Here is a 22,283-nt window from a genome sequence, read left to right on the forward strand (position 1 = left end):
ACTGTACCATTTTTAGGGTATTCCTCCCTACTTCCTCTATTAGTTATTTCGCCCATAATTGTCTGAACTTAAAACGCTTCTTATATCCGATCAAAACTCGAATGGCAATCACCAGACTCTGACGCGCCCATCAATTAATATTAAACACACAAGGTTTATTTCAGTTTTACGTTTTACAATATACAGAGATTAGAGAAAATTCATATGGAGATGTTTGGGAGATTTCACAATCGATACTTTCCCACTGCAAATTCGTTGCACTTCCCCTCGGTTCAACCATACAAATATCGCCGTGATTAAGACAAGATACTTTATGTATTTAAAATTGTTTGAGAGACAAACAATCATCGTGCAGGTATCATTTTGAAAATGAATATATCCTTAAAACCTCAGACTTCTTCTCTTCTCACTTAAAGGGTTCACTTCTTCCCTTCCCATCATCCAACTGCACTGCATTCAACTACAACCAAAGAAACTGCCTCCGGCCGAAAATCTCGATAACATCAGTTGTTTTCGCACAAATACTCAAATGCTTAACGTTTCGCATTAGCCTGAAACGAACACTAAGAAAGCATTTTCTAATACACAGCATGATCGATAATATTGTCGAACCATGCAATGTGTAATGGTGAAAACAACAAGAAAAAGTTGTTACAATCTTGGCAGATGCCGGATTGCCAAGGATTTAGGCTCAGATGAACCTACCTATTTAACAGATAGAGGAGCGCTGGTGGTTAGTGAGAGAATTCGTGGAGAACTCCCCGCAACATCGAACACGTATGCAAAATGATGTATTTCTGAATGGTTTGAAATAGACTGTGCGAGAGTTCCAGCATATCAAGGGAAGCCGTGAGGGATTTAGGTATAATACCTGTAGCTGACAATATTATGGAAACTACAACTACCCGCTCGAAACGGCAACTTTCGTTGATTTCCCGAGCCAGTAGCTCATACTTCACCTTCTTCTCCACGTATTTTCGTTGTATGTGTATGTGACGATCAGTAGGAACTCTAACATTATTCAGTAGCCATGAAAGGGGACTCAACGAATCCCCTTGGAAGATGCTCTTCCGTATATGGCTAGGCTCTGACGTGTTGGTACCCTCAGATAAACGCACTGATAAGGTGGTATGCCACCTTTCCATGAATTCCGCCAAAAACTTTATTAGTTTGGAGTTAATGCAATACAGATGTAGGACATCGATTAGTCATATGTGCGGGACGCTATCGAAAGCCTTGACATAATCAATATAGCAACCAAAGAAGTTTCTTTGGCCTCTAGTTGCTTGTTCTACAACTACCGAATCGACGTTGCTTTTTGTAACCCCTTGACCGGACTCGGCAGCCCTTCTGCTCCTCGAACAGAATGTTGTTGGTCTCGAGGTGCGCATTGATTCTTCGACTAATAATGGAGGTTATGAATTTATGGAGGGTTTGTAAGTGGGTGATCGGTCGTACGTTTTATAGTTTCATGAAATTTAAAAGGTGTTTTGAAAAGAAAGTAAAAATAATCATTTGTAAATATTGAAAATATGTTATTTTTTGTGTAATACAATATAAGGTTGGGACGAGAAGTGGAAATTTAAAAGAAAGAAAATAAGTGCTAAAAGATGCTAGGCGAAAGACAGCCGAGGATACTGCAGCCGTTTCGAAATCGATGAAGGTGGATGGGATGGAAACCTCGCGTATTGTTCCTCATCAATCGAAAGTCTGCTAATGTGGTTGGTACAGGAGAAGCAAAGACTGAAACCAACCTGCTCTCTGTTCATCAAAATCTCGAGGCGGTCGTTCCAGAAAAATTTGAACTATTATCTTTGTGACGGCAGAAAGCATGAAAATATACTCAAACTGTGGAAGTCAAGACAGGTAGTCTTCTTTGGAATGTTAATGGCTATCCCCCTTTTCTTTCTTTGTATTTTTTCTTTTTCAAAGGAAACCTTAGCGACTCTGCGAGACCTAGCAAGATTCTGATCAAAGTGAACAGGAACCCATCTACTTTCAAAAAATCAGATGGAAATTTTTTCGAGATACCGGAGCTACAAGTTCAGGTGCACTTTCACGCAAACGAGGGTGATTTTGGGCTGGAACCCCATTTAAAAACTGTACAGTCGCCTTCATGAAAGAAGACCGGATTTGTAGTCTCGAATTAAAGGATAAACTAGGCGATAACGAATTCTTCTGCATATAGATCTGCTTGCCCACACCACATAATACCAGTTATGCTACAGTAGAAGCAGGATAAGATTGTTTAGTGACTGATGAAGATTTATTGAAGTTGGATTGCGCATGTGCCAGTCACTTGGGAGACTTGTGTAAGGCCACGAAGGCTGGCGGATCAGTATCATCTCATTTGTATTGTACATATTGTATAGTATCTGTGCTAAAAACTAGGGTTATTCAATTAGATCTGCGCCAGCCAGCCAGCACCGTGAGCGGAGGGACTCTTCTGGGCGCTGCTCTTCAGCTTTTTGGTTATACGTGATGATGTTGGTATCAGGAATGTTTCCCGACGTTATCAGTGGCATTTCGCGGAGGACTCTTCTGGGCGCTGCTCTTCAGCTCTTTGGTTATACGTGGTGATGTTGGTATCAGGAATGTTTCCCGACGTTATCAGTGAGATTTCGCGGAGGGTACTGGAAGAAACGAGCCAGTGGGCGACAGTATTCGAATTCAATGTAAATTCGCCAAAATACCTGATGCTATTTACCACTAAGACAAGGATACCCAAGTTATACTCCCGCGACTGAACGAATAAACACTTCTTCCAAAGTATCTTGGTGTGGACAAATATTTGCTGACAGTTTTGTTCTCGGCTCATCTTTCCCCTGCGGGGCAGCGGAGTGGTGAAAGCGGCCACATGCGTTGTTGATTCCGAATATATTGATTTAAAACCTCGACGAACACCGCTGATTTGAAATTTTGGCAGGCCTGAGTCCGATCCCCAAACAAACAAAAAGTTTTTGCCGAGCCTCAAACGAACGAAGATTTCAAGCCAACGGTTTTTGGTCTTTATAGTTCACACCCATGTCGGGTTTTTGAATTAATATATTTGGAACCAACAATCCCTGTTATCGCTCTCGGTCACGGTGGGGCAGAAGTGAGGCAGTGTCTGATAAGTCTGCCTCTGCCCTGATAAACACAATCGTCAGTAACCATTTTTCAAAAAATTAGGTTCGTTCCTCAAATTAGTGCGGTCTACCACCAAGTAGATCAATCAATCCCCAAACACAAAGAAAAACTGTTATTTTGGTGTGATTCTGAATGCCAAGTTAAACTGGAGACTAAACTTAGAACCGCAAGTTGAAAGCTGGTAGATTATATATACACTTGCAAGAAGTCCTTAGTGAAAGGAGTGAGCTTCATTGGAAAATGGTTCTGAATGTAGTTTACTCAATCTTCACTTATGTAGACTCTACTGTAGCTATATGGTCTTATCCAACAGATACCTTCAAAATACTTTTACAACTCTTTTCAATCGCCCTTTGCATCAGATACATTGCATCGTACAGTGCTGTGATACTTTGGAAGTCATGATGTTGGATGGAGAGCCTTTACCCTATAGCATCTTGGGCTTGTTACCAAAGAGTTAGGTTAGGATGAGAAGCTGTTGGAGTTTCATCTCCAATCATACCGACTTTTATTAGGTGCTGACCCATTCATAGACTTTTGCAAACCGGTATAATCTTCTATATACAAAGAGTGCGCAGATTGTTGGTTGAGAAAAACCTTTTCAAGTTTTCTTTGAATAAGGTCTGACTAGCTCTTGCAATTACGAATGAACTGCAGAGCCGTGTCTACCTCCTTCTTACGTTGGCTGCATATAGCCAATATTACCAAATATTTTTTTTCTGTGATAGTTTAAGACGCAATGTCCCGGCTAACAAGTTGAAATATCGGAGGCTGAATCTGAGCTTCGGGTATAAAGGTTTTGTGATCGTCTTAGGTGAGGAACTTCTATGCACGCTTTTCTTTTCGCTATAAATTGAAAATATTCCTTCATATATTTCCAAACTTTCAGGTATATATATGCACATATTGAACAGATAAATATTATACTCCTCCTAAAAAATATTGTCTATTACCGCATACTAATGTACACATATATATACCATATATATTTACATACATGTCTATCTAAATTGATAGCACGCATTTGAATATTTCCACTTTACTGCATGCATCACAGCATATATCCATATATAACTAAAAAACTTGAATGCCGCTGGTACTACTGTAGATATGTATCCACCTGCATGGAACACTACCCGCAAAAAATTATTGTGGCTGGTTGGTTTCGTTCGCAGGGTGGAGGCGATCACATCAGACACTCCCTCGCGCCTCCACTCTGAGGGGCAGCGTGACCGAAACGACCAAAACACGTCGCACATGGCTTGGAGTACAATGAATTCACGTGCAATACAGAACTTTGACCTCCCATAACTTTGTTAGTAATAGTTGGATTGCATTCAAACTTTCTAGAATTATGTCTTACATTATGATTATAATGCTAAGTGTCTTACGTCTAGAACTTAAGGAGAGCTTTCAGGATAATAAAATGCTATTATTAACTTTATTTAAGCAAATGTCGTAATGGTATGTATTTAGATTGATTGATTTTATATAAGTGGATCACTGAGAACGAGACGTGTTTCACTTGTTGGTGCACACATTTTAGGTCCTCATTCCCCTGGGTTTCACCCAATATCAGAAATAATATCAGTTTCGAAAACCACTAAACGCGCCCTTCATTTGATACCCCACGTGACTATCTTTGGCAAAAAAAAGATTATGTCCCCCTTTCGTATATATAGGGAACCCTAATCTCAACACAAAATGATGGCACACGCTGCATATAAAAGGACACACATAGATGTTCTCACTAAATTTCATGGCAATCGGTTCAGCCATTTCCGAGTAAATCGGGTGTGACAGACAGATATTGAAACGATTTTAATGAGGTTTTGTTTCACACAAAGTCTTAATAAAAAACGCCTTGGGTTCTTCTGCAAACATTTTCGCCAGCTGGTGGGATTTACCATTTTTCCCCTCGGCTGCGTGAACGTTAGCGACTTCATCCTTCACGTAGATGTCCTAGCGTCAGATGCTAGTTCTGATCCCACCATCGTGGAGAATGAACATTTGCAAGCTAGTCTACTAGCGTCCACATTGCTAGCGATGTTCGAGTGCCCGGTCATTCACATCAGGACAGTTTCATTTAGTCGGTTAAATTTCAGCTGCAACTGATGACAGCTCCTCGTCAGCTAGCTTGAGAAGGTGTTGCTATTTAGTGTTGATGATGTTGTCCAGCTTTCAGAACTGATTTCATTTTGTCGCAGGCATTCTTTTATTGGCAATAAAATTATAGATAACCGTATCGCGTCTCCACGCGTCAATGGTATTAACCCTTTATAAATCGTCAAATACTTTCCATTTCACCTTCAAATGAATGAGAGTTACATTTAGAACAGCTCAGCATTCAACACTAGACGATGTATACAGGCTTCAAAACGCACATACAGTGAACCCTTTGTAGAGAAACTCTTAAGATCTTATCTATCGGTGTCTTGCACAACAACACAAGACTGCAGGACTTCTGAAATTATACATTGATTACTGATAATTATTGCGGCTTCATTTCCCGCAAATGCTTGCGAAAATATCTGTGTGTACTCCAGGAGCCATAGTAAGGTGTATATTACCACCAGTCATACCAAGAGAACGAGGGAACCTTTAAAAATTCTTACCTCAATAGAATTCCGTGTGTGTGGATTCTTCTGCACTCTCACTAATTAAAAGCGAGACTCGGTATACTCTACAAGAAGTGTGGTGGGGAGAGGAAGGCAAGGTGCACATGCATTTCCTTTGAGATTGACCAACTCCAGCTAGAGGGAGGCAGCGAACACTAGGTATGCCGCTCTTTGGCGTTCACAAAACTTTTTTTATTTGGGACTAAAGCAGTTGATATCTTCCGTGAATTTCATGAGATGGCTCTACGTTTCAGAACCCGCCGGATTCTATCTCGTTTGCCCTATTATAATGGTGGCGGTGTTGGGAATAATTCTATCAAAACGACAAACGACAGTGCAAGTTGTTAGCCCACAAAATTTTACCCTCCTTCGTTACCTTTTGCCAAAAAGAAAAGGCTGCAGCATTGCGAAAAGTCATGACCTTGATGTTTTTGTCCTTAGGCTTTGATATAAATGAAGTGAAGTTCTACATTACAATTATCTTTCATTTTGATCGTTTTCCTGCAACTCTGATAATATTGTATATTCTGGGTGATGGGTAATATACTTTCTAGCTTTTAATAGAGCCATCTTTCGGATTTTTTATGTAAAGAAACCTAGAGTAAAGACAGTTGTCATAGCAACTGAAAATAATTATCGATTTAACTTTTGAAAATCAGGAAAAATAACAACGAATACATATTTCTGAGTAAAAAAATATTTGAAAGGAAGCATGTCATCATCACGAAGTTTATTAGAAAAATATGATATCCCTGTATCTTATTTGGATTATGGATATATTAACGAGTGTAATAACCCAAAAACTTTGGAGAAAATCGTCGCGATACTTCGATCCGGTCAAGAAGGATACTTTCCAGATTTGACGAGACATGCTGAAGAAAAGTTAAAATCCTTAAAACCACGAAGCAAGATTCTTCGAACAGAGGATCCTTTATTAACTAGGCATGCCCTGAGCTCCGCGGAATGGAAGGAATTCAATGAACCCGTAATGGTAATTGTTGGAGATAAAATATTTATTCATTATTGATACTGAAACTTAACCAATCTATTATGGGTCCACAAATTATGAAACATTTTAGGATTGGATTAACGATATGCGCAAGAAAGATAGAGTTCTGTTAAGGGAAGCAGAGAAAGGGGTTGAAATGACTTTAAAAACACCACCAATTAGAGAAGGTTCTAAAAAAATTGAGCCCGCGGTCGAAAAACCTGAAAATAAAATAAACCAAACAAAAACTGACCGGATAAGGTCAACAGAGTATGCCAAATGGGACAAATATGATGCTGACACCGAAGAGCTTAAAATCGACCTTGAAGAGGAACGAGTCAGAGAAGAAATCGAAAGGAAAAATCGACGCAATTTGGAAAAAACAGCACATTGCAAACAGGATCCTGTTGATAGCACGGAATTATGTACATTAACAGACATTGAAAAAGAGAAGTTGGCTTTACAGTACGCAACATACACATATATTTTTGCTTAGATCAACATTTGTCTTTTAATTGCCACCTTTGAATTTCAGACATAAAGAACGTGGAAATGATTATTTCCGAGCAAAAGAATATAAGGAAGCTATTTGGGAATACACACAAGGTATCAAGATAATTCCTTCCGTGAATGGTTATAATAATCGTGCATTAGCTTGTAAGTAACCTTTTAATATTACTATTCATGGAAGATTCAAGTTTCTTGAAAATTTGTATTAGTTATGAAATTGAATGATTACCAAAAGTGCATTGAAGACTGTGATAAATGCCTTGAACTTGATTCAAGAAATATAAAGGCTCTTCTTCGAAAAGCGCAGGCTTTGCTTAACCTCGATAAACGTAGAGATGTAAGTACGGAATTGAATCAGATATAAACGAGACTTTTTCTTCAGAAAAATTTAAGTGCTAAAATTCACTAATAAAATATAGTAGTAGATATCATTTTTAAGGTTTTGTGTAAAACAAAACCCTATTAAAATCGGTTTACTGTCTGTTTGTCTGTCTGCCCGTCTGTTTGTCTGTCACACGCATTTTTCCCGGAGACAGATGTTGCAATTCGCCCAAGCACCGATATACCCTCCATAACGATATCTTTTTAAATCAAGTTAATAATAGTATGTTACTATAATTTTTAGTAAATGGCTAAAGAACCCCCGTTAGGTCCATTCTACAACCAGGAAATTTTGCAGTAATATAGGGTATAATATAGAGCGTTAGATACTAATGGGACAAATGCACACACAAACGTCTTTATCGAAGAAATATACAAAACCTTTCATACCTGAAGCGTCCATCTTTCCGTTTCCCGACTTGTTCTACATAATCACTACGGGAAAATGTTCGGGCAAATATGAAAATTTTTGATCACAGCATCATCAAATAAAAAGCTTCTGATATCCGAAACTAATTGCGCCCAAGGCCCCCCCTGTCACATTGGTTTGTAATATTGTCCTCCAAGTACATATCTAGGGGCCCCAATAAAATGGAAGTCGGATAGCGACAAATCTGGACTATAGAAAGGATTGTTAAATGGATCTGGCATCATTTCCTTTGATTCTGTATAATTTACACTTACAGTACGGTGTCGAGAGTTATCGTAGAGGAAAAGAACGTTCCGAATCACTTATAGTAGTCATGACTTTTGGAACGGTAAACAAGTCTCACCTGTTTCAATATTATCAATATTTATTGTGCGGCATTACAAGTATGTTTCCTATATAAAAAGGGCAGCGCGATGGTTGATGTGGTAAAGCGTCAACCCGTCAATCCCCCTCTGGGTTCCAATCTCGTCGTCGTCATGGACGTCTGTGCTTGCCGCTGTGGGCTTACCACTTGTACACTGTTAAGTGTGATGATTGATAGCCCATTTTTGGTTTTCATGGGGGCTTCTTCTCCCTTCCCTTCCTGTCAATCTCATCATTCAATGCAGAATCTGTAGGTATGTGATTTGTCGTCAAATCCGTGCTGTTGGGGAAAAAGGAGGGTTTAGATTATAGCCACATTGCCTCTTGCTCTAAATACCTAGAACTAGGTTGTTAGGTTGTGATGTTACCTGTAACCGAAAAGTAAAATTAATCCAATCTCATTTCTTGAAGGGGATCAGGATTTGCATTCCTAAACTACTTCGAACCCTACAAGAATTTTTCCAATGAAATTCATTAGAGCTGCGCTGGTGCATAACATTTCTTAGTATTTTATTGAGGTTTATCCCCACAAATTCCCACTCGGTAGTTTTATTCGAGCTAAGGAGGAAACCAGAAAGGCCAAAAAGGAGGAGGTAGTCGCGCTGGCCAGTAAAAACGATGGGACAATTTCTCAGCGACATATGGAGGAGCCTAAAGAAACCTCAAGTTAGTTTTTTCGCGAAGTAAGGTAAACTCTTCAAAGAACTCTGCTCAGAAATGAATATAAGTTTTGTGGTCCCCTAGAAGGTTGTTGAGTACACTCTCACACTCATTTCATTATCGCGCAGGGATGATTACCTCAGCAAGAGACGACTGCCATAATAGCCTTGTGAGATAATATTATTACTACTACTGATTATGACCTAATTTTCTTAGTGCATTTTCAGCAGCTGAGGCGGAAATTTCCAAAGGTTTTACTCAATCGAAAATGTCAGAATACATACTATGGAAGCAACATTTGCAGGTCATGTTACTATACTATTTGTTTTAATACACAGAAAGATACAACCGCAAACCTTCGGTTACTTCCTAGACAGCCGAAAAAACTCCTAGATGAGGAATTGGAAGTTTTATTTGGGGAAGACTCTAGCGAAACTCAAAAAGAATTTGCACTAACAGTGAAAGTTACTCGCTAAGTTATTTCTAAGTACTTATTTTCACTTGGCATAATCCGAAAGCAAAGTAATTGGGTTCCGTATGAATTGAAGCCAAGAAACATGGAAGGCAGTTACTCACGGGTGAACTGTTATACAAACTCCGTATTGTTATTGGCGAAAAAAGTGGATAACAGTTGATGAGTCGTAACAGATAAGTCGGGGTATGTATCAACATCAACAACGAAGTCAGATATCACCTCCTCGAAGTTGAATCTGGTATGGTATGAGCTACTGAAACCAAACGAGTCTATCACTAAAGATCGATATCGGCTGAATTTGATAAGACTTGCCCGACAAAGTTATCCTTCAACATTATAACTCACGACTGTATGTTGCGAGACTAGTCAACCAATACTTGAAAACACCGAAATGGTTCCTACCTCGTCCCCTGTATTCACCAGACACCGCTCACTCGCACTTTCATTAGTTTCAATCGAAAACGCATGACCTATATAGACAGAATTGGTTTTCATCTAAACATTGAAAAATTGGTCCGATTCAAGGATAGCCCCAAAGGACCAAACCTTTTTCCAACGTGGCAAAGCCAACCATGAAAAATACCTTGAGTCATTCATTTATAACCGCTTTTAAAAATAAAAGCCCACTTCATTAGAAAAGTACACTGTCTCTAAGTTGCGCCCTTAATAGTGGTGGACTTGAAATATATCTATAGCAGTCAATATCCCCTAAACGCCTTCACGCCATCGTTCTCAGTTCGACGAAATGCTCTTTAGTTATATCTACATCTTCCCGAGAAATCTGCTCCTTTTATCGGTCACTCACTGCATGGTACAGCCAACAATGCATTCGTAGCCCTTTCTTAAAGTGTGATCTATTCACTGCCACTTATGTCCTCTAATAAACACATCTACCGGTAACTGGCCCGTACACTGACTCAGGTCATTGTTCGAGATTTTCTCAGGCGAATTTACACCGATGACATGTCGGAGACTGGCGTTAAAGAAGGCTTGGGGCCTTTGAGTAACAATTATGGTCATTTTCTGTGTGCTGCTCCTATGTTGCGGTACAGGGGGAGCAACCTCAACTTGTTATATCTGCATTTCCAAATTTTAGGCAAAACAGCGAAGTGCGATCTAGCGCTTTTAATGAGTCGGGTGAAACCAAACTCGGTGAAACCATCGGCAGATACGACGCAACCAAAATAGCTAAATTGATCGGCACCTTTGATGTTCTGTCTGTTGATCCATATAAGAAGACTGCGATAATCCATCAGATTGCAAACATTGGTTTTTTGTTTATCTTGAGTCTGACTCTTCTTCCCTCTCTTTCCAAATCCAGCCTCATTTGCTAAGCTCCCAAACTCAGTGAGCGAGCAAACAGATGTCATCGGTATAGCCCAGATGTTTGAGGGAAGATGTCGTGACCCATTGAAGTTTTCCACGCGCCCCGTACAACCTGGAGAACGTCAATAACATGAAGAAATAATAAAGTCAACAGAATTCAACCTTAGCGAGCTGCGCTTTGAATTTCGAATTCACCAGATATTTTACCTCGATGCAGTACGTGACATTTTGTGTCATCATATGCCGCTCTAATAAGAGCTATCAGCTTCTCCAAAATGTACCATCTGCACAGAGCATTTCATGTACACTCCCCCTATGGTTAGGCTTTCGAAATGTTTTTTATTGCGTTCAAAGCTAATTTCAGTTAATATTTTTGCGCCGGAAGGAAGCATGCAAATAGCTTTCAAGTTATAGCACTCAAGACGGGTTCCCTTCTTCGAAATCTTAACGATGAAATTCGAAGGATTTACCGATGAGTCGAAGCAGTTTCGCAGATACAGTCAGGCTGCAATGAACAATTCCGGGAAAGACCGTCAAGCCTAGTGTCTTTTCCCGGCTTGAGAGCACTGACGACCCAAATAATTTCTCTTCTATTTGGTGGAACAGTCTGTATGTTACGGTGACTAGTCATGTGCTTTGCAAGAACTGGAACTCCACCTCTTAAGCTGTTCGTCATCGTGAATGAGAAGTCTTTCATTAACGTCCTTACAAGATTATCAAGAGATTTCCTGCAAGTTTTTTCATGATGCGGTATACGGTAGCAAAATCGCAATTTTTTATAACTGCTTCTGGCTTCCTGGCGCAATAATAAATTCCCTTTTGTAACGACGTACGCTACTGTTCCGAGATTTTTCGCAGTACCGAATCAAAGGCATCACTTTGGGCCTATATTTTATATTTTTTTAAAAATATGGAAGAAGTGAACAGCAAACAAGCAAATACACTCGTTATAAAGTATCTAGTGACAGTATGACTTAAGTGAGGGTATGGCCGAATGTAGGAGGTATGTAGAGTACTTTCAGGCTGCTCAGGAGAAGAAGATAATTCTTGTAAGACCTAGAGTGTTCTCGTGGACTCGGAATAGAATCATGAAATAATTGAAGTATAATAAAGGGACCTGCATATTTTTAATCCCGATTCGGGTTTTCACTCTATGGCCCTGGTTTCATTGTAAAAAGAAAAGAATCCAACTTGTCCAAACTTTACGGAACTTTAAGTACTCTGCAACAAACTCTATTTGACAGTCCCAATAACTTATTCCCACCTATGCTGTAATTTCGGAAACTTTCAAACGCCTTGAATTTGAATGAATAATTTTTTCTCCATGCACTGCTCTATCTAAATGTTGAAAGAAAAAAGTCATGTTTATATTTGATTCACCTCCATAAAATAATATTCTATATGTGGCTTAGAAAATTTTATCTTCCAGGCTTACGACGTATATGTACAAATTATCTTATTTGAACCAGGAAACATTACAGCAAACAATCAGATAAAAGATTTGCAAAAGCAACTTCCAGATTTACCACCAATTTCGGCAACTAGAATTCGCATAATTGAAGAAGATTCGAGCTCTGGTGCACAGCAGGACCAAAGTAATAAAAATGCAGGAAACTCATTCGCGTTGGGAGAAGGAAGTTCAATCGATGGTCAAAATATAGATAGAGCCAATTCACTGAAAAAAGAAAGCAAAGGCTCCTCTACTGGAAAGGATATGAATAGAGGAGAGACTAAATCCGCCAATCCGAAACAAGAAATCAAAGCACAATGTCCTGAGCAGGATTTGGCTAAACTAATAATGCCTAATAAGGTTGTTAAAAGCAAGCTCAAAGCTGCTGTTGAAAAACTTGGTAGCATGCAAAAACAGTCAAAAGTGGAATTTCAAAAAGCTGCCAAGAAGAAATCGGATAAACCGCCTGAGATGCAGATACAGTTAGAGAAAATGGATAGAGATAATTGCAAAAACAAAGTTCTTATTGAAGAAATATAAGTGGATTGACAGCGGTGCGTATTTACTAAATAATTATATGCTTGCTCTATTGCTTGGTTATTGCCAAATTATGTTATATTGGTTGTATGTTTTATATGTTTGTCTGCTTTAAACTTTTATAAGAAAACAAATTTCTTTAGACCGGTGTTAGTTGATTGATAACCAGATGAAACAAAGCCAGCAAAGATGTTGAATAGCCAGTTGTAGTGACAAAACACAAACATTTTGTTATCATTTTACCAGTTGGCTTTTTTGAAAGTTACGTATTATAAGGTAACTTTTTTGTCAAACAACATTCTTGTTCATAAATAAAAAACATTATAATTTCAAAATATACCTAACATAAGAAAGCCGTTGGGTGATAACTAGCTAGGATGTGATTAACATGATCCGCATTCTACATGACTTGCTACCTCAGTTCGTTGCGGAGATCAAAGCTGATCTAGTGCTCATCAGTGAGAAGTAACGAAACAAGGATCCAGCTTCATTGTATTTCGACAGATGAAGTACCATTGCCTAAAAATTGTAGCTTGGAGAAAGCTACCCCTTGTCTATCAATTTTAGTCGTTCATGATACCAGATGGATATTCGGAGTCATTTTTAAGGTTTTGTGTAAAAAGGTGGGAACTGTGAACGCTCACGCATACAGTGAGTTACATTCTTTTACGCCGAATTTAAGGGGGGTCCCCATACATGCAAAAGGGTGGTGTACATTTTTTTTTTTATCAAATATAGTCATCAAATTAAAGGCCTCGGTTAGTACTTTTCAAAGCCTATCTTAGTTTTGACATTTGTTAGAAAGGTGGGGAGTGCGGGGGGTTGAAAGTGATTGTTTCTTTAAGGGGGTCATTCTCAAAAACAACCAAACCGAAAAATCTGTAAAAAATCAGAAGGCTCTGAAATACCTTCCATACCGATATCGATATCTGTTCAAATAAAGTTAATAATAGTATATTACTATAATTTTTCGTAATTGGCTGCAAACCCCCCGTAAGTTCTTTCTAGCATCACAGTGATATAGGCTATAATATAGAGCATGAACTTACCAAGTTTGAAGGGAATCGCATTATCACTAACAAAGTTATCGTACGTCAAAGTTGTTGCTTCTTTGCAAATTCAAGACTATGAATGTTAATATCACCCGAAAGTGGATACTCTCACATAATATATGGATATATTACGTGCTAAGTACTAAGAAATACACAAAACCTTTCATACCTGAAGCGTCCAGCTTCTGGTTTCCCGACTTGTTTTCTGTTTCCGAAGAGCGCAATCTTTCGACACTTTTGAGAATTGAGGATCAGTTTCCAATTGGCAAAGTATCGATAAAGTTAGAAGATGATTACGGAAAAAATGAAACTTTGTGGGAATCTAGAAGGATTAGTATATATAGAGAAAAGCTGTTGTTAAACTTTCCTTATGTTAAAGAGGTATGCTATTGTAGATGCCTCGCCGTTAATTCTGAGTAAATCAGAATTAGGAAGACATATTTATGAAGATCCTGGGGGTTAAACGTAAGTACCTGCCGTGTAAGGATAATTCCACGGTTCTCTTCGAACACGGATTGGACTTGGAGACCACGAGAGTCCCGCCTTGACTGGCAAAGCTGTACTGGTATATACTGAGTGCATGTTCAGCATTCATTCCGCATCCGCTGGAATCCCTTATCGAACACCACTGCCGCAATTAAGGAGTACAACGCAACTCGACGTTTGATTCCGCGGGGAGCCTGCCCTGCGACATGGGCATAACAACAATCAACATGAAACTCCCATAAGAAAGCCAACCAAACCGAGAACACCTCCAGGAATGCTCCCAGAATATATGTTTTCAGAGGACCATTCCGGCTCCCATGGTACTAGATAACTTCCAGTGAGGCAAGAGCCATTTCAGATGAGTCCCTTGTATACTCGGTTTTGATCGCCCTCCTCGAGTACGTGGGGACGGGAGGAAATTTTCAACCGAATAACCAATTCGTTAGATGAACAATAAGCGCCATGATAGGAACATGCTTTATTAATTTGATGGTCCATTCGAAAATTTTGGCGGAAGTTGAGAGGATGAGATAGACGTGTAGCTATCAGGAAGAAGAGGGTCACTATTTTTCGGGGAAAGGAATAATTTGAGCATTCTTTCAGCTTTCGTAATAGTGGACGTTCAGCTGACAATGATTAATTAAAGTGGACAGGAAAGGAATTCTGGTTGTATTACATTTTTAGGCTAATAGTTACGATGGTGTTGGGCTTAACGAAATTAATTGATAGGATAGAATCAGGCAGTCAAGTTGGCAAAAGTAGGTGCTGATGCAAATTGGTTTGGCTAGTTGCTTGGGAATATGATTGTATGTAGATATAAGTGAGGCGAATAATGCATTGACTTCAGTATTAAAGTTTTTGTCTCGCATGTGAAGTAGTGAGCTTTCAGAAAGTGATCGGAAAGAGTGTCTGCATTTTTCAGAAGCGGAAATGTCTAAGATGGGATATCCTTGTAATTGACAGCTTTGGTAACTCGCAAAGAGGGTGAAAATCATATAACGGATTACTGTGTCGAGATCGTGGATCCTGCTCTTCAGGAAGGAATACTGCAGAGAGTATTTATTTCTAAATACTCTGTCTTGTGCTGAATGTCTCGATGCTGTCGGGCGATTCGCAAGAGCGGATTTGAATCCGGATTTATGCTGATGCTGTTGCTAATTAGGAGGTGCTTAAAGTAGGTGTGGTAATTTCTTACGCTGGCGACCATAATTATTCATATTAAGAGTCAAAACAGGAAATGCATCCTCAGTTTACGTAGCCTACAACAATAGGAAATACGACCTGTCAATTAAACAGGATTGGTTCGCGTTGAGATAGCTCATTTGTATCAAACAAATGGTTGGGACAGTAGAGAAAAACGATGTCTGTGAAGCCTGAACTGGTTCATATTGAGGTGATGGTCAACTCAAGAGATTCGTGGGCATTAGCAGATAGGAAAGTTATGTGCGGAAAAATTTGTCAGAGACTAGTATTGTGCAGAGGTACCACAATACTAGTATCCGACAAATTCTTCAGCACATAACTTTCCTGTTTGCTAATGCACTCGAATCTCGTTGACTCGATTGATCAGGATAGTATCTGCCGGTAGGAAAAGATTAAAACTATAAAATGAGGTCTTATGATGACTATACAACCTGATCTCAAACCAGAGGATTATTTGCGGATTGTGCTCACTGACAAACAGTTTGACCTGGTACCTACATGTTTGACTGACTACAGAGTCGATATTCAGTTCAATGATACTAAATTTCATACTTGAAAGCTATGGAGTCTGTCTTGGTCCGGGTCCGCACATAGGACTTTCATTTGGTATATTGGAGCAATCACCTCGCCCATGACACGCACAGTACATTGCAAAATCTGTTTATTCACAATCTGCTCAAAGTGGACCAAAGTGCAGTTCATCGCCTTAACTGGACAAAAGTCATTGACTTCGAAAGGGACTTTAAAGGTGACTAGCCATAGGCTCATTCTAGTGCTCTTTCTGGTTCACGTTCTTTGTGAGGGGGAATTCCGCCGAAAGCATACTAGAGATATGGTATTGGTTTTTAAGTCCTCAGCAATATTCTGTACAGAGTTTGTATGGTCTAGACCACGATAAAGATAAGGAATATGATTTTCGTCGAAGGAACTGTATATGTAAAGAACTTAGCCTGATTTTTTAGTACAAGGTTTTGGTCGCTGCGTAGATCTTTGTGTTCTTAAGGAGTTATGATTTCCCTGAAGTAATAACCAAGAAGTCCTTGGTAAAGGAACTAGATACTTTGGTTGTTCTAGCTTGATTCTCCAGGGCCTCCAGGTTTTTTTGGTAGTCCTCCAGCCGCTCACGCATGATTTTTTTGCTTTTCGTCTCCAAATTTATGTACTATAAATACCAGATCACCTAGCTAATATAAATTATTCTCGTCGAACCCGATGCCATTTCATTCATTTTCTTCGCCTTATAAACCAAACGAATTTTCCTTTGAGTGGTCAATTTTGTGTAAAACAAAACCTTATTAGCATCGTTTCATATTCTGTCTGTCTGTTCAAGGAATCTACTTCGGTTATAAAAAACACGCTTTGATTAATACAAAATTAAGCAAAAAATGTTTCTATATTTAAAGCTCCATCAAAAATATTTAAATTTCAGAACAGTTGTGTACTATTTTCTATTATGAATATCAGAAAAATACAATAATATCCTTTAAAAGCTTTTGAAAGCAACTATTCACAAAAAATTACGGGGAATTCATCTTTGGACCAATTTTTAAAGAAAAATATAAAATCTATCATTAAGTAATCTATAAATATTTTTTTGAATTGCATGGATTCCTTAAGGAATCAATAGTTGCTAGTTTCCGCTCAGCGCAGGTCGCAATCACTAATGAAAACTGCGGTATGAACACAAACCTTCGCAACTCACGGACATTTTCAAGCTGCGTCACATCGTCCTACGTGCACTATTGGCTGTTGTATTCATTTCCTTATTTCCTTATTTCACAAAAAGCCATGGCGAATCACGTCACACTACCTCACCAAGCTGCGTCTCAATTTGCTCCCGAAATAAGTGGCGGCTGAACGCAACTAGGAAAATTGGCGCAATCTTCAAAAAGACATTTTCATGGATAGGCTCTGCAGATCATTCACACAACTATTCCAGCTATGTTTCTATTTAACAATACTCACTCATCAGACAAACTTTTTAATTATATTTTAACGCATGCCGAATATTTACAATAGACCTTATTTTCATTAACGACAGAAATTACTTTTATGGTACAATCTAACAAAACTCTCAAAGACTGTTGTTGAAAAAAAACTGAGTGTTTGAAGTTATCATCAAATGCTGATCAAATTTCAACCAAATTCAAACAGTCTGAAAAGTCCGCGCCATATTGTGTGACGTCTCAATTCGAGCCAAGAAATTTTAGTAACCACTGGCAGTTACTTAAAAAAATATAAAACTGTCAAAATTAATTTACCGCGTGAAATGCAAAGGACGGCGATGAAATATTGTTTCGTGCCTTGCTGCACAAATAACTCCATAAAAACCCCACAGAAAGCTTTTTTTGGGTGTTCCGAAAGGAGATTTTCGGAAGAAATGGTTCGCCATTGTCCGACGGAACCCAGTTTTTTTTTGGAGTCAGGTTTAAATTGTGAAGACCATTTTAATGTGAGTTAACATTTTTAAACTTTAACTCCAATCTTAATTGATAAACGTGCCCAAGGTTCGCAGTGCAAATCCAATTTTTTGCGACCTGTAAATCCTTCTAAAACGAAAGTTTTATCGCCACAAAGGTAAAAATGTCACACTTTGCTATATAGGTTGTTGCCATTACTGCGCGAAACGTAAAGTAAATTGAAGGATTGCCCATTCACGCATCAATTTCCTACTTTCCTGTCAAAAACTGATTGATTACTTGAGAAGTAACAAGTAACAAACACTAAACCGGATGCTTTCACGTAGAAAGGATTCAACCTGATCGCTCGATAATGTCAGATGAAGTGTCAACCAATCACCGCGTTTTCTTTTCCACCTTGTCAGAATTTAATTTTTAAGCCATTATAATTAACAGATGAGTGTTCCGTCATTTTCTAACGCGAGGAGTCTATTGTTTGACCAAATCAGCAACAGAATTATCAGGTATGACTTTGTACAAATACGAATTGTACTGTATTAGACTAATGTTGGTACCTATTGATTTTAGTATTGTAATGGCGAACACAATTTAGTACAATTAGGAAGCCTGTATTTTCGGAGAATGTGTATATTGATGTGAAGTTTTTCAATACAATTTTTCCGGTGTAGCATATATAACTATTTTGGAACCAACAGGGCACAATGGGGGTGTAGCTCAGATGGTAGGGCGCTCGCTTAGCATGCGAGAGGTACGGGGATCGATGCCCCGCACCTCCAGGAATTTACTCTTTTCCTGTTTTGACTTTATTTGAACTTTATAAAATGGAGGGAGATTTTTTTTTGGGGAAATTTGAGTTAAGTTTTGTGCTACTGAAAGGTCAGTCTTCTTTATTAAAGGGTTACATCTATGTTTACTATATGAGACATTTTTATAAATCTTTTCTTCCTCTTTAATTTCAGTCAGGGTTTATTATATCTTTGTTATGTACAAGAACCTGTTTTGATCTGGCATACGCCCGTTTGAGAAAGTCGTTTTTACTATTTGCAGGGTAGCAATTTTTGGAGCAGTGCCCAAGTTACTCACATTTAAAATATATATTACATTAAAATCAAATATTACGTTAAATAACAGTTGGAAAAGTATGATTCTGATATAATCACATTTTAGATTTTACAGTGTTGGAAAAAAGAATAAAAACAAATGAACAAAATTATTTGGTTTAACTGTAATGTTATGAAATTCACACAATTAAATGCCACTAGGCGGGCACATACCTGCGGCTTAAATTCAATTTTTATGGATGAGGCGACATGATTAATGCAAGTGGCATTAATTATTAGCACTTACAACCCAAATAACGCCTTCCACAGTTCTCAAAACGAATTTATTCAAATTAATTACATTCAAAAGTAAGCCGAAAACAAAAAGCGCCGCCAAATTGCAATTGGCGTAATCTTTCATCACAACGAACCTTCCCGACCTGAAATCTAATGAAATTGCGTGCGGATCGGAGTTTGTCTGGTGTGCACAATCAGTTTTTAAGAGGAAAGTAAGGATTTGTTGCACGAAAGAACAATCCTTCAACTTACCTTACGTTTCGGCAATAATGGTATGAAACTGTCTAGCAAAATCTGGCAAGTACAACGTTCCTGAAAAGAAAGGTGTCACATTGTCACAAAATTGATTCACAGGTGCCAGTGTACAAGAAATTTAGTTCGTATGTTTACCTGGGCGACGATAAAACGTATGTTTCTGCAAGATTCAAAGACTGCAATTAAAAAATGGATTTGCACTGATTGGGATTCGATTCGTGAGCCAGTTGAATATTTTGCGGGATCTGTTCTCTTGTGAATTAATTTGAATTAGGATCATTTATATTTTGATTCCTTTGCAATTTGGCAGTTGCAGGTTGAACGGATGAGCCGTTCTGGGGTCTTGCAAGTAGGATCAGCATAAAATTCTCAACATCTTCTTTCAACTGCAACATGGAAAATGAATAATAGTAACACAAAATGCTAATTCTAAAATTCAGTCATACATTTTTTGAAGTTATTAATACTTGTTTTCGCGCGAGACGACTTGGGATATCACGTGACAGACTCTTTTCACCCATAAGTTGCACATTCAGAGAAAGTCCTTCGCTTAGATGAGATTCGCAATGTTCTCCTTTAACGATGTAAGTATCCTTTGTGGCTCTATGTATTGTTCATCCATTTATACATAAACACGATATTCGTTATATATATTATGTATTAAGAAATGTTTTCTTGTAACAAACGATGTTCACTTTTACATTCCCTTTTTTTTACTCTCTTATTTTTTATAATTAAAAATTATCTAATCCAATTAAAATTTAAATTGAAAAACGATAAAAGAGAAAACGAGAGACAAGCTAAAAACTTCAATTATTTTTCTATCCTTCGCCGCCTACTAATGGCACTCTTCCACCGCCTGCTCTCTACTCCTGTGGTGAGCTCTAAACTGAGTGAAGAGCGCCGGTGACGTCATCCGTCCGCTGGTATTCGCAACATTCGAAATAAATTTCGAAAGCCGCGAATCCTGCCGCGTCACACATTATTAAAATTGTTTATGGAATGTTAACTCGCGTTAACAAAAACGACAACACAATATGCACAAAATAACAATATTATATAATGACAGCAAAGAAACCGGATTTCGTCGGACGATGGCGATCCTCTTCTTCCGAGTATCTCCTTTCGGAACAGCTAAATGCTTTGAGCGGGGTTTTTGTGGAGTTATTTGTGCAACAAGGCACGAAACACTATTTCACTGTCCTCTTCGATAATTCACACGTGAAATTAATTTGACACTTATATTTTTATGAGTAACTGCCAGTTGCCGGTCTTCTGAAGTATCTTGGCACGGCTTATGACGTTATACAACATGGCGCGGGCTTTTCAGTGCGTCTGCATTTGGTTGAAATTTAAAATGCTGGTAATTTCAAACAGTTTTTTTCTGTTCAAAAACGGTCTTTGAGGGGTTTGTCGCCAGGGAGTCGAAGGTTCTCCTCTCGGCAGCAAACTCTTCACGGACGGCTATACGAAAGCCAAGCAAAACGAAAGGTAAGCCCTGTGACAAGGGCGGCCCGTCGCCCGCCATAATGGCTGCATTCAGCGTCCGACACCAACGTTTTAGCATCCCATTGGACTGTGGATGATATACAGTTGTCCGCTGACGTTTGAAGCCCAGGGCCGCTCAAACTGCATTCCCCGGTCCGTGATAATGACGACGGGAACACCAAAGCGCGGAATCCCCTCTCGACAGAGGGCCTCAGCACATGACTGCGCTGCTATGTCCTTCAGAGGTAATGACTCAGGCCACCGTGTAAAGCAATCAATGATCGTGAGGCAATATTTTAGCCGTGCGAGTTTCGCAAAGAGCGAGGTGTATAGTGTTGAAGAGTCTTGTCGACTTAGGGAATGCATCTACTTCCTTCCTAGCATGTTTAGTAACTTTACATTGACATGCCATGCACTTTGGTTCAAGAATTCACGTCCTTCTGCATGGACGGCTGGAAATACGTGCTGGAGACTAGCCGATTCGGTGTCTGACTGCCAGGATGCGCGAGATCGTTGGGATGTTGATCTCGGAGATCCGGGACAAAGCGTCAGCGGTTTAGATATCTTTACTGGACGCATGTTGAATGTCTGATGTGAACTGGCTGATATAGGCTAAGTGCCGAAGTTGACGAGGAGACGCTTTGTCAGGATTTTCCCTAAGGTAAAAGGCTTATCGTCCGTGAATAACGCTTACCTTCAAGGGAATATCAGATATGCCTGATACTTAGATAAGCGGCTAATAATTCACGTTGTAATTCCGTTGCGCGAGATTCGACTGTTTTGAGAAGAAACCCAACAGCTGCCAGCTTTGCCCTTTGGTGAAGAGCAGTGCCTACTCCTGTGTCTGAGTCATCAACGAACACTGCTAGAGGTGCATCTTATTGAGCGAATGCAGAAAGAGCAGCGTCTACCAGCTGTTGTTTTGTGGTGTCAAACACTTGGACGAATTCTGGAAATCACACAACCACTCGCGAATCCTTGGTCTTAGGACCAGACAGGAAGGCGTTAAGTAATGCTTGGTGGTGAGCGGCTTTAGGCAGGAAATGACAGTAGAAGTTTACCACGCCCAAGAACCTTCTAAGAGCCACCTTTGGCAGCGAGAAGCTCGCGATCGATTGCACCTTGTCTGGGTTGGGGTGAATGCGTCAGGGGTGAAGGAATGGTTTAGAAATTCC

The 22,283-nt window shown here is 39.2% G+C and overlaps 1 protein-coding gene and 1 non-coding gene across 2 annotated transcripts; both read left to right on the plus strand.

Moving 5' to 3' along the window:
• Positions 1-6,387: 6,387 nt before the first annotated feature.
• Positions 6,388-12,903, plus strand: LOC119651023 (sperm-associated antigen 1). Its single transcript, XM_038054327.1, has 5 exons — positions 6,388-6,738; positions 6,827-7,200; positions 7,271-7,392; positions 7,455-7,582; positions 12,310-12,903. Exons 1-5 carry the CDS (start codon positions 6,460-6,462, stop codon positions 12,868-12,870), a joined length of 1,464 nt encoding a protein of 487 aa, XP_037910255.1. The 5' UTR covers positions 6,388-6,459; the 3' UTR covers positions 12,871-12,903.
• A 5,828-nt stretch (positions 12,904-18,731) lies between these two features.
• On the plus strand, positions 18,732-18,804 carry Trnaa-agc. The gene has a single exon. It is a non-coding gene; the product is annotated as a tRNA-Ala (tRNA).
• The last annotated feature ends 3,479 nt before the right edge of the window (positions 18,805-22,283 follow it).

This window comes from Hermetia illucens, chromosome 3 (assembly GCF_905115235.1).
Source record: "Hermetia illucens chromosome 3, iHerIll2.2.curated.20191125, whole genome shotgun sequence".
Lineage (NCBI taxonomy): Eukaryota > Metazoa > Arthropoda > Insecta > Diptera > Stratiomyidae > Hermetia > Hermetia illucens.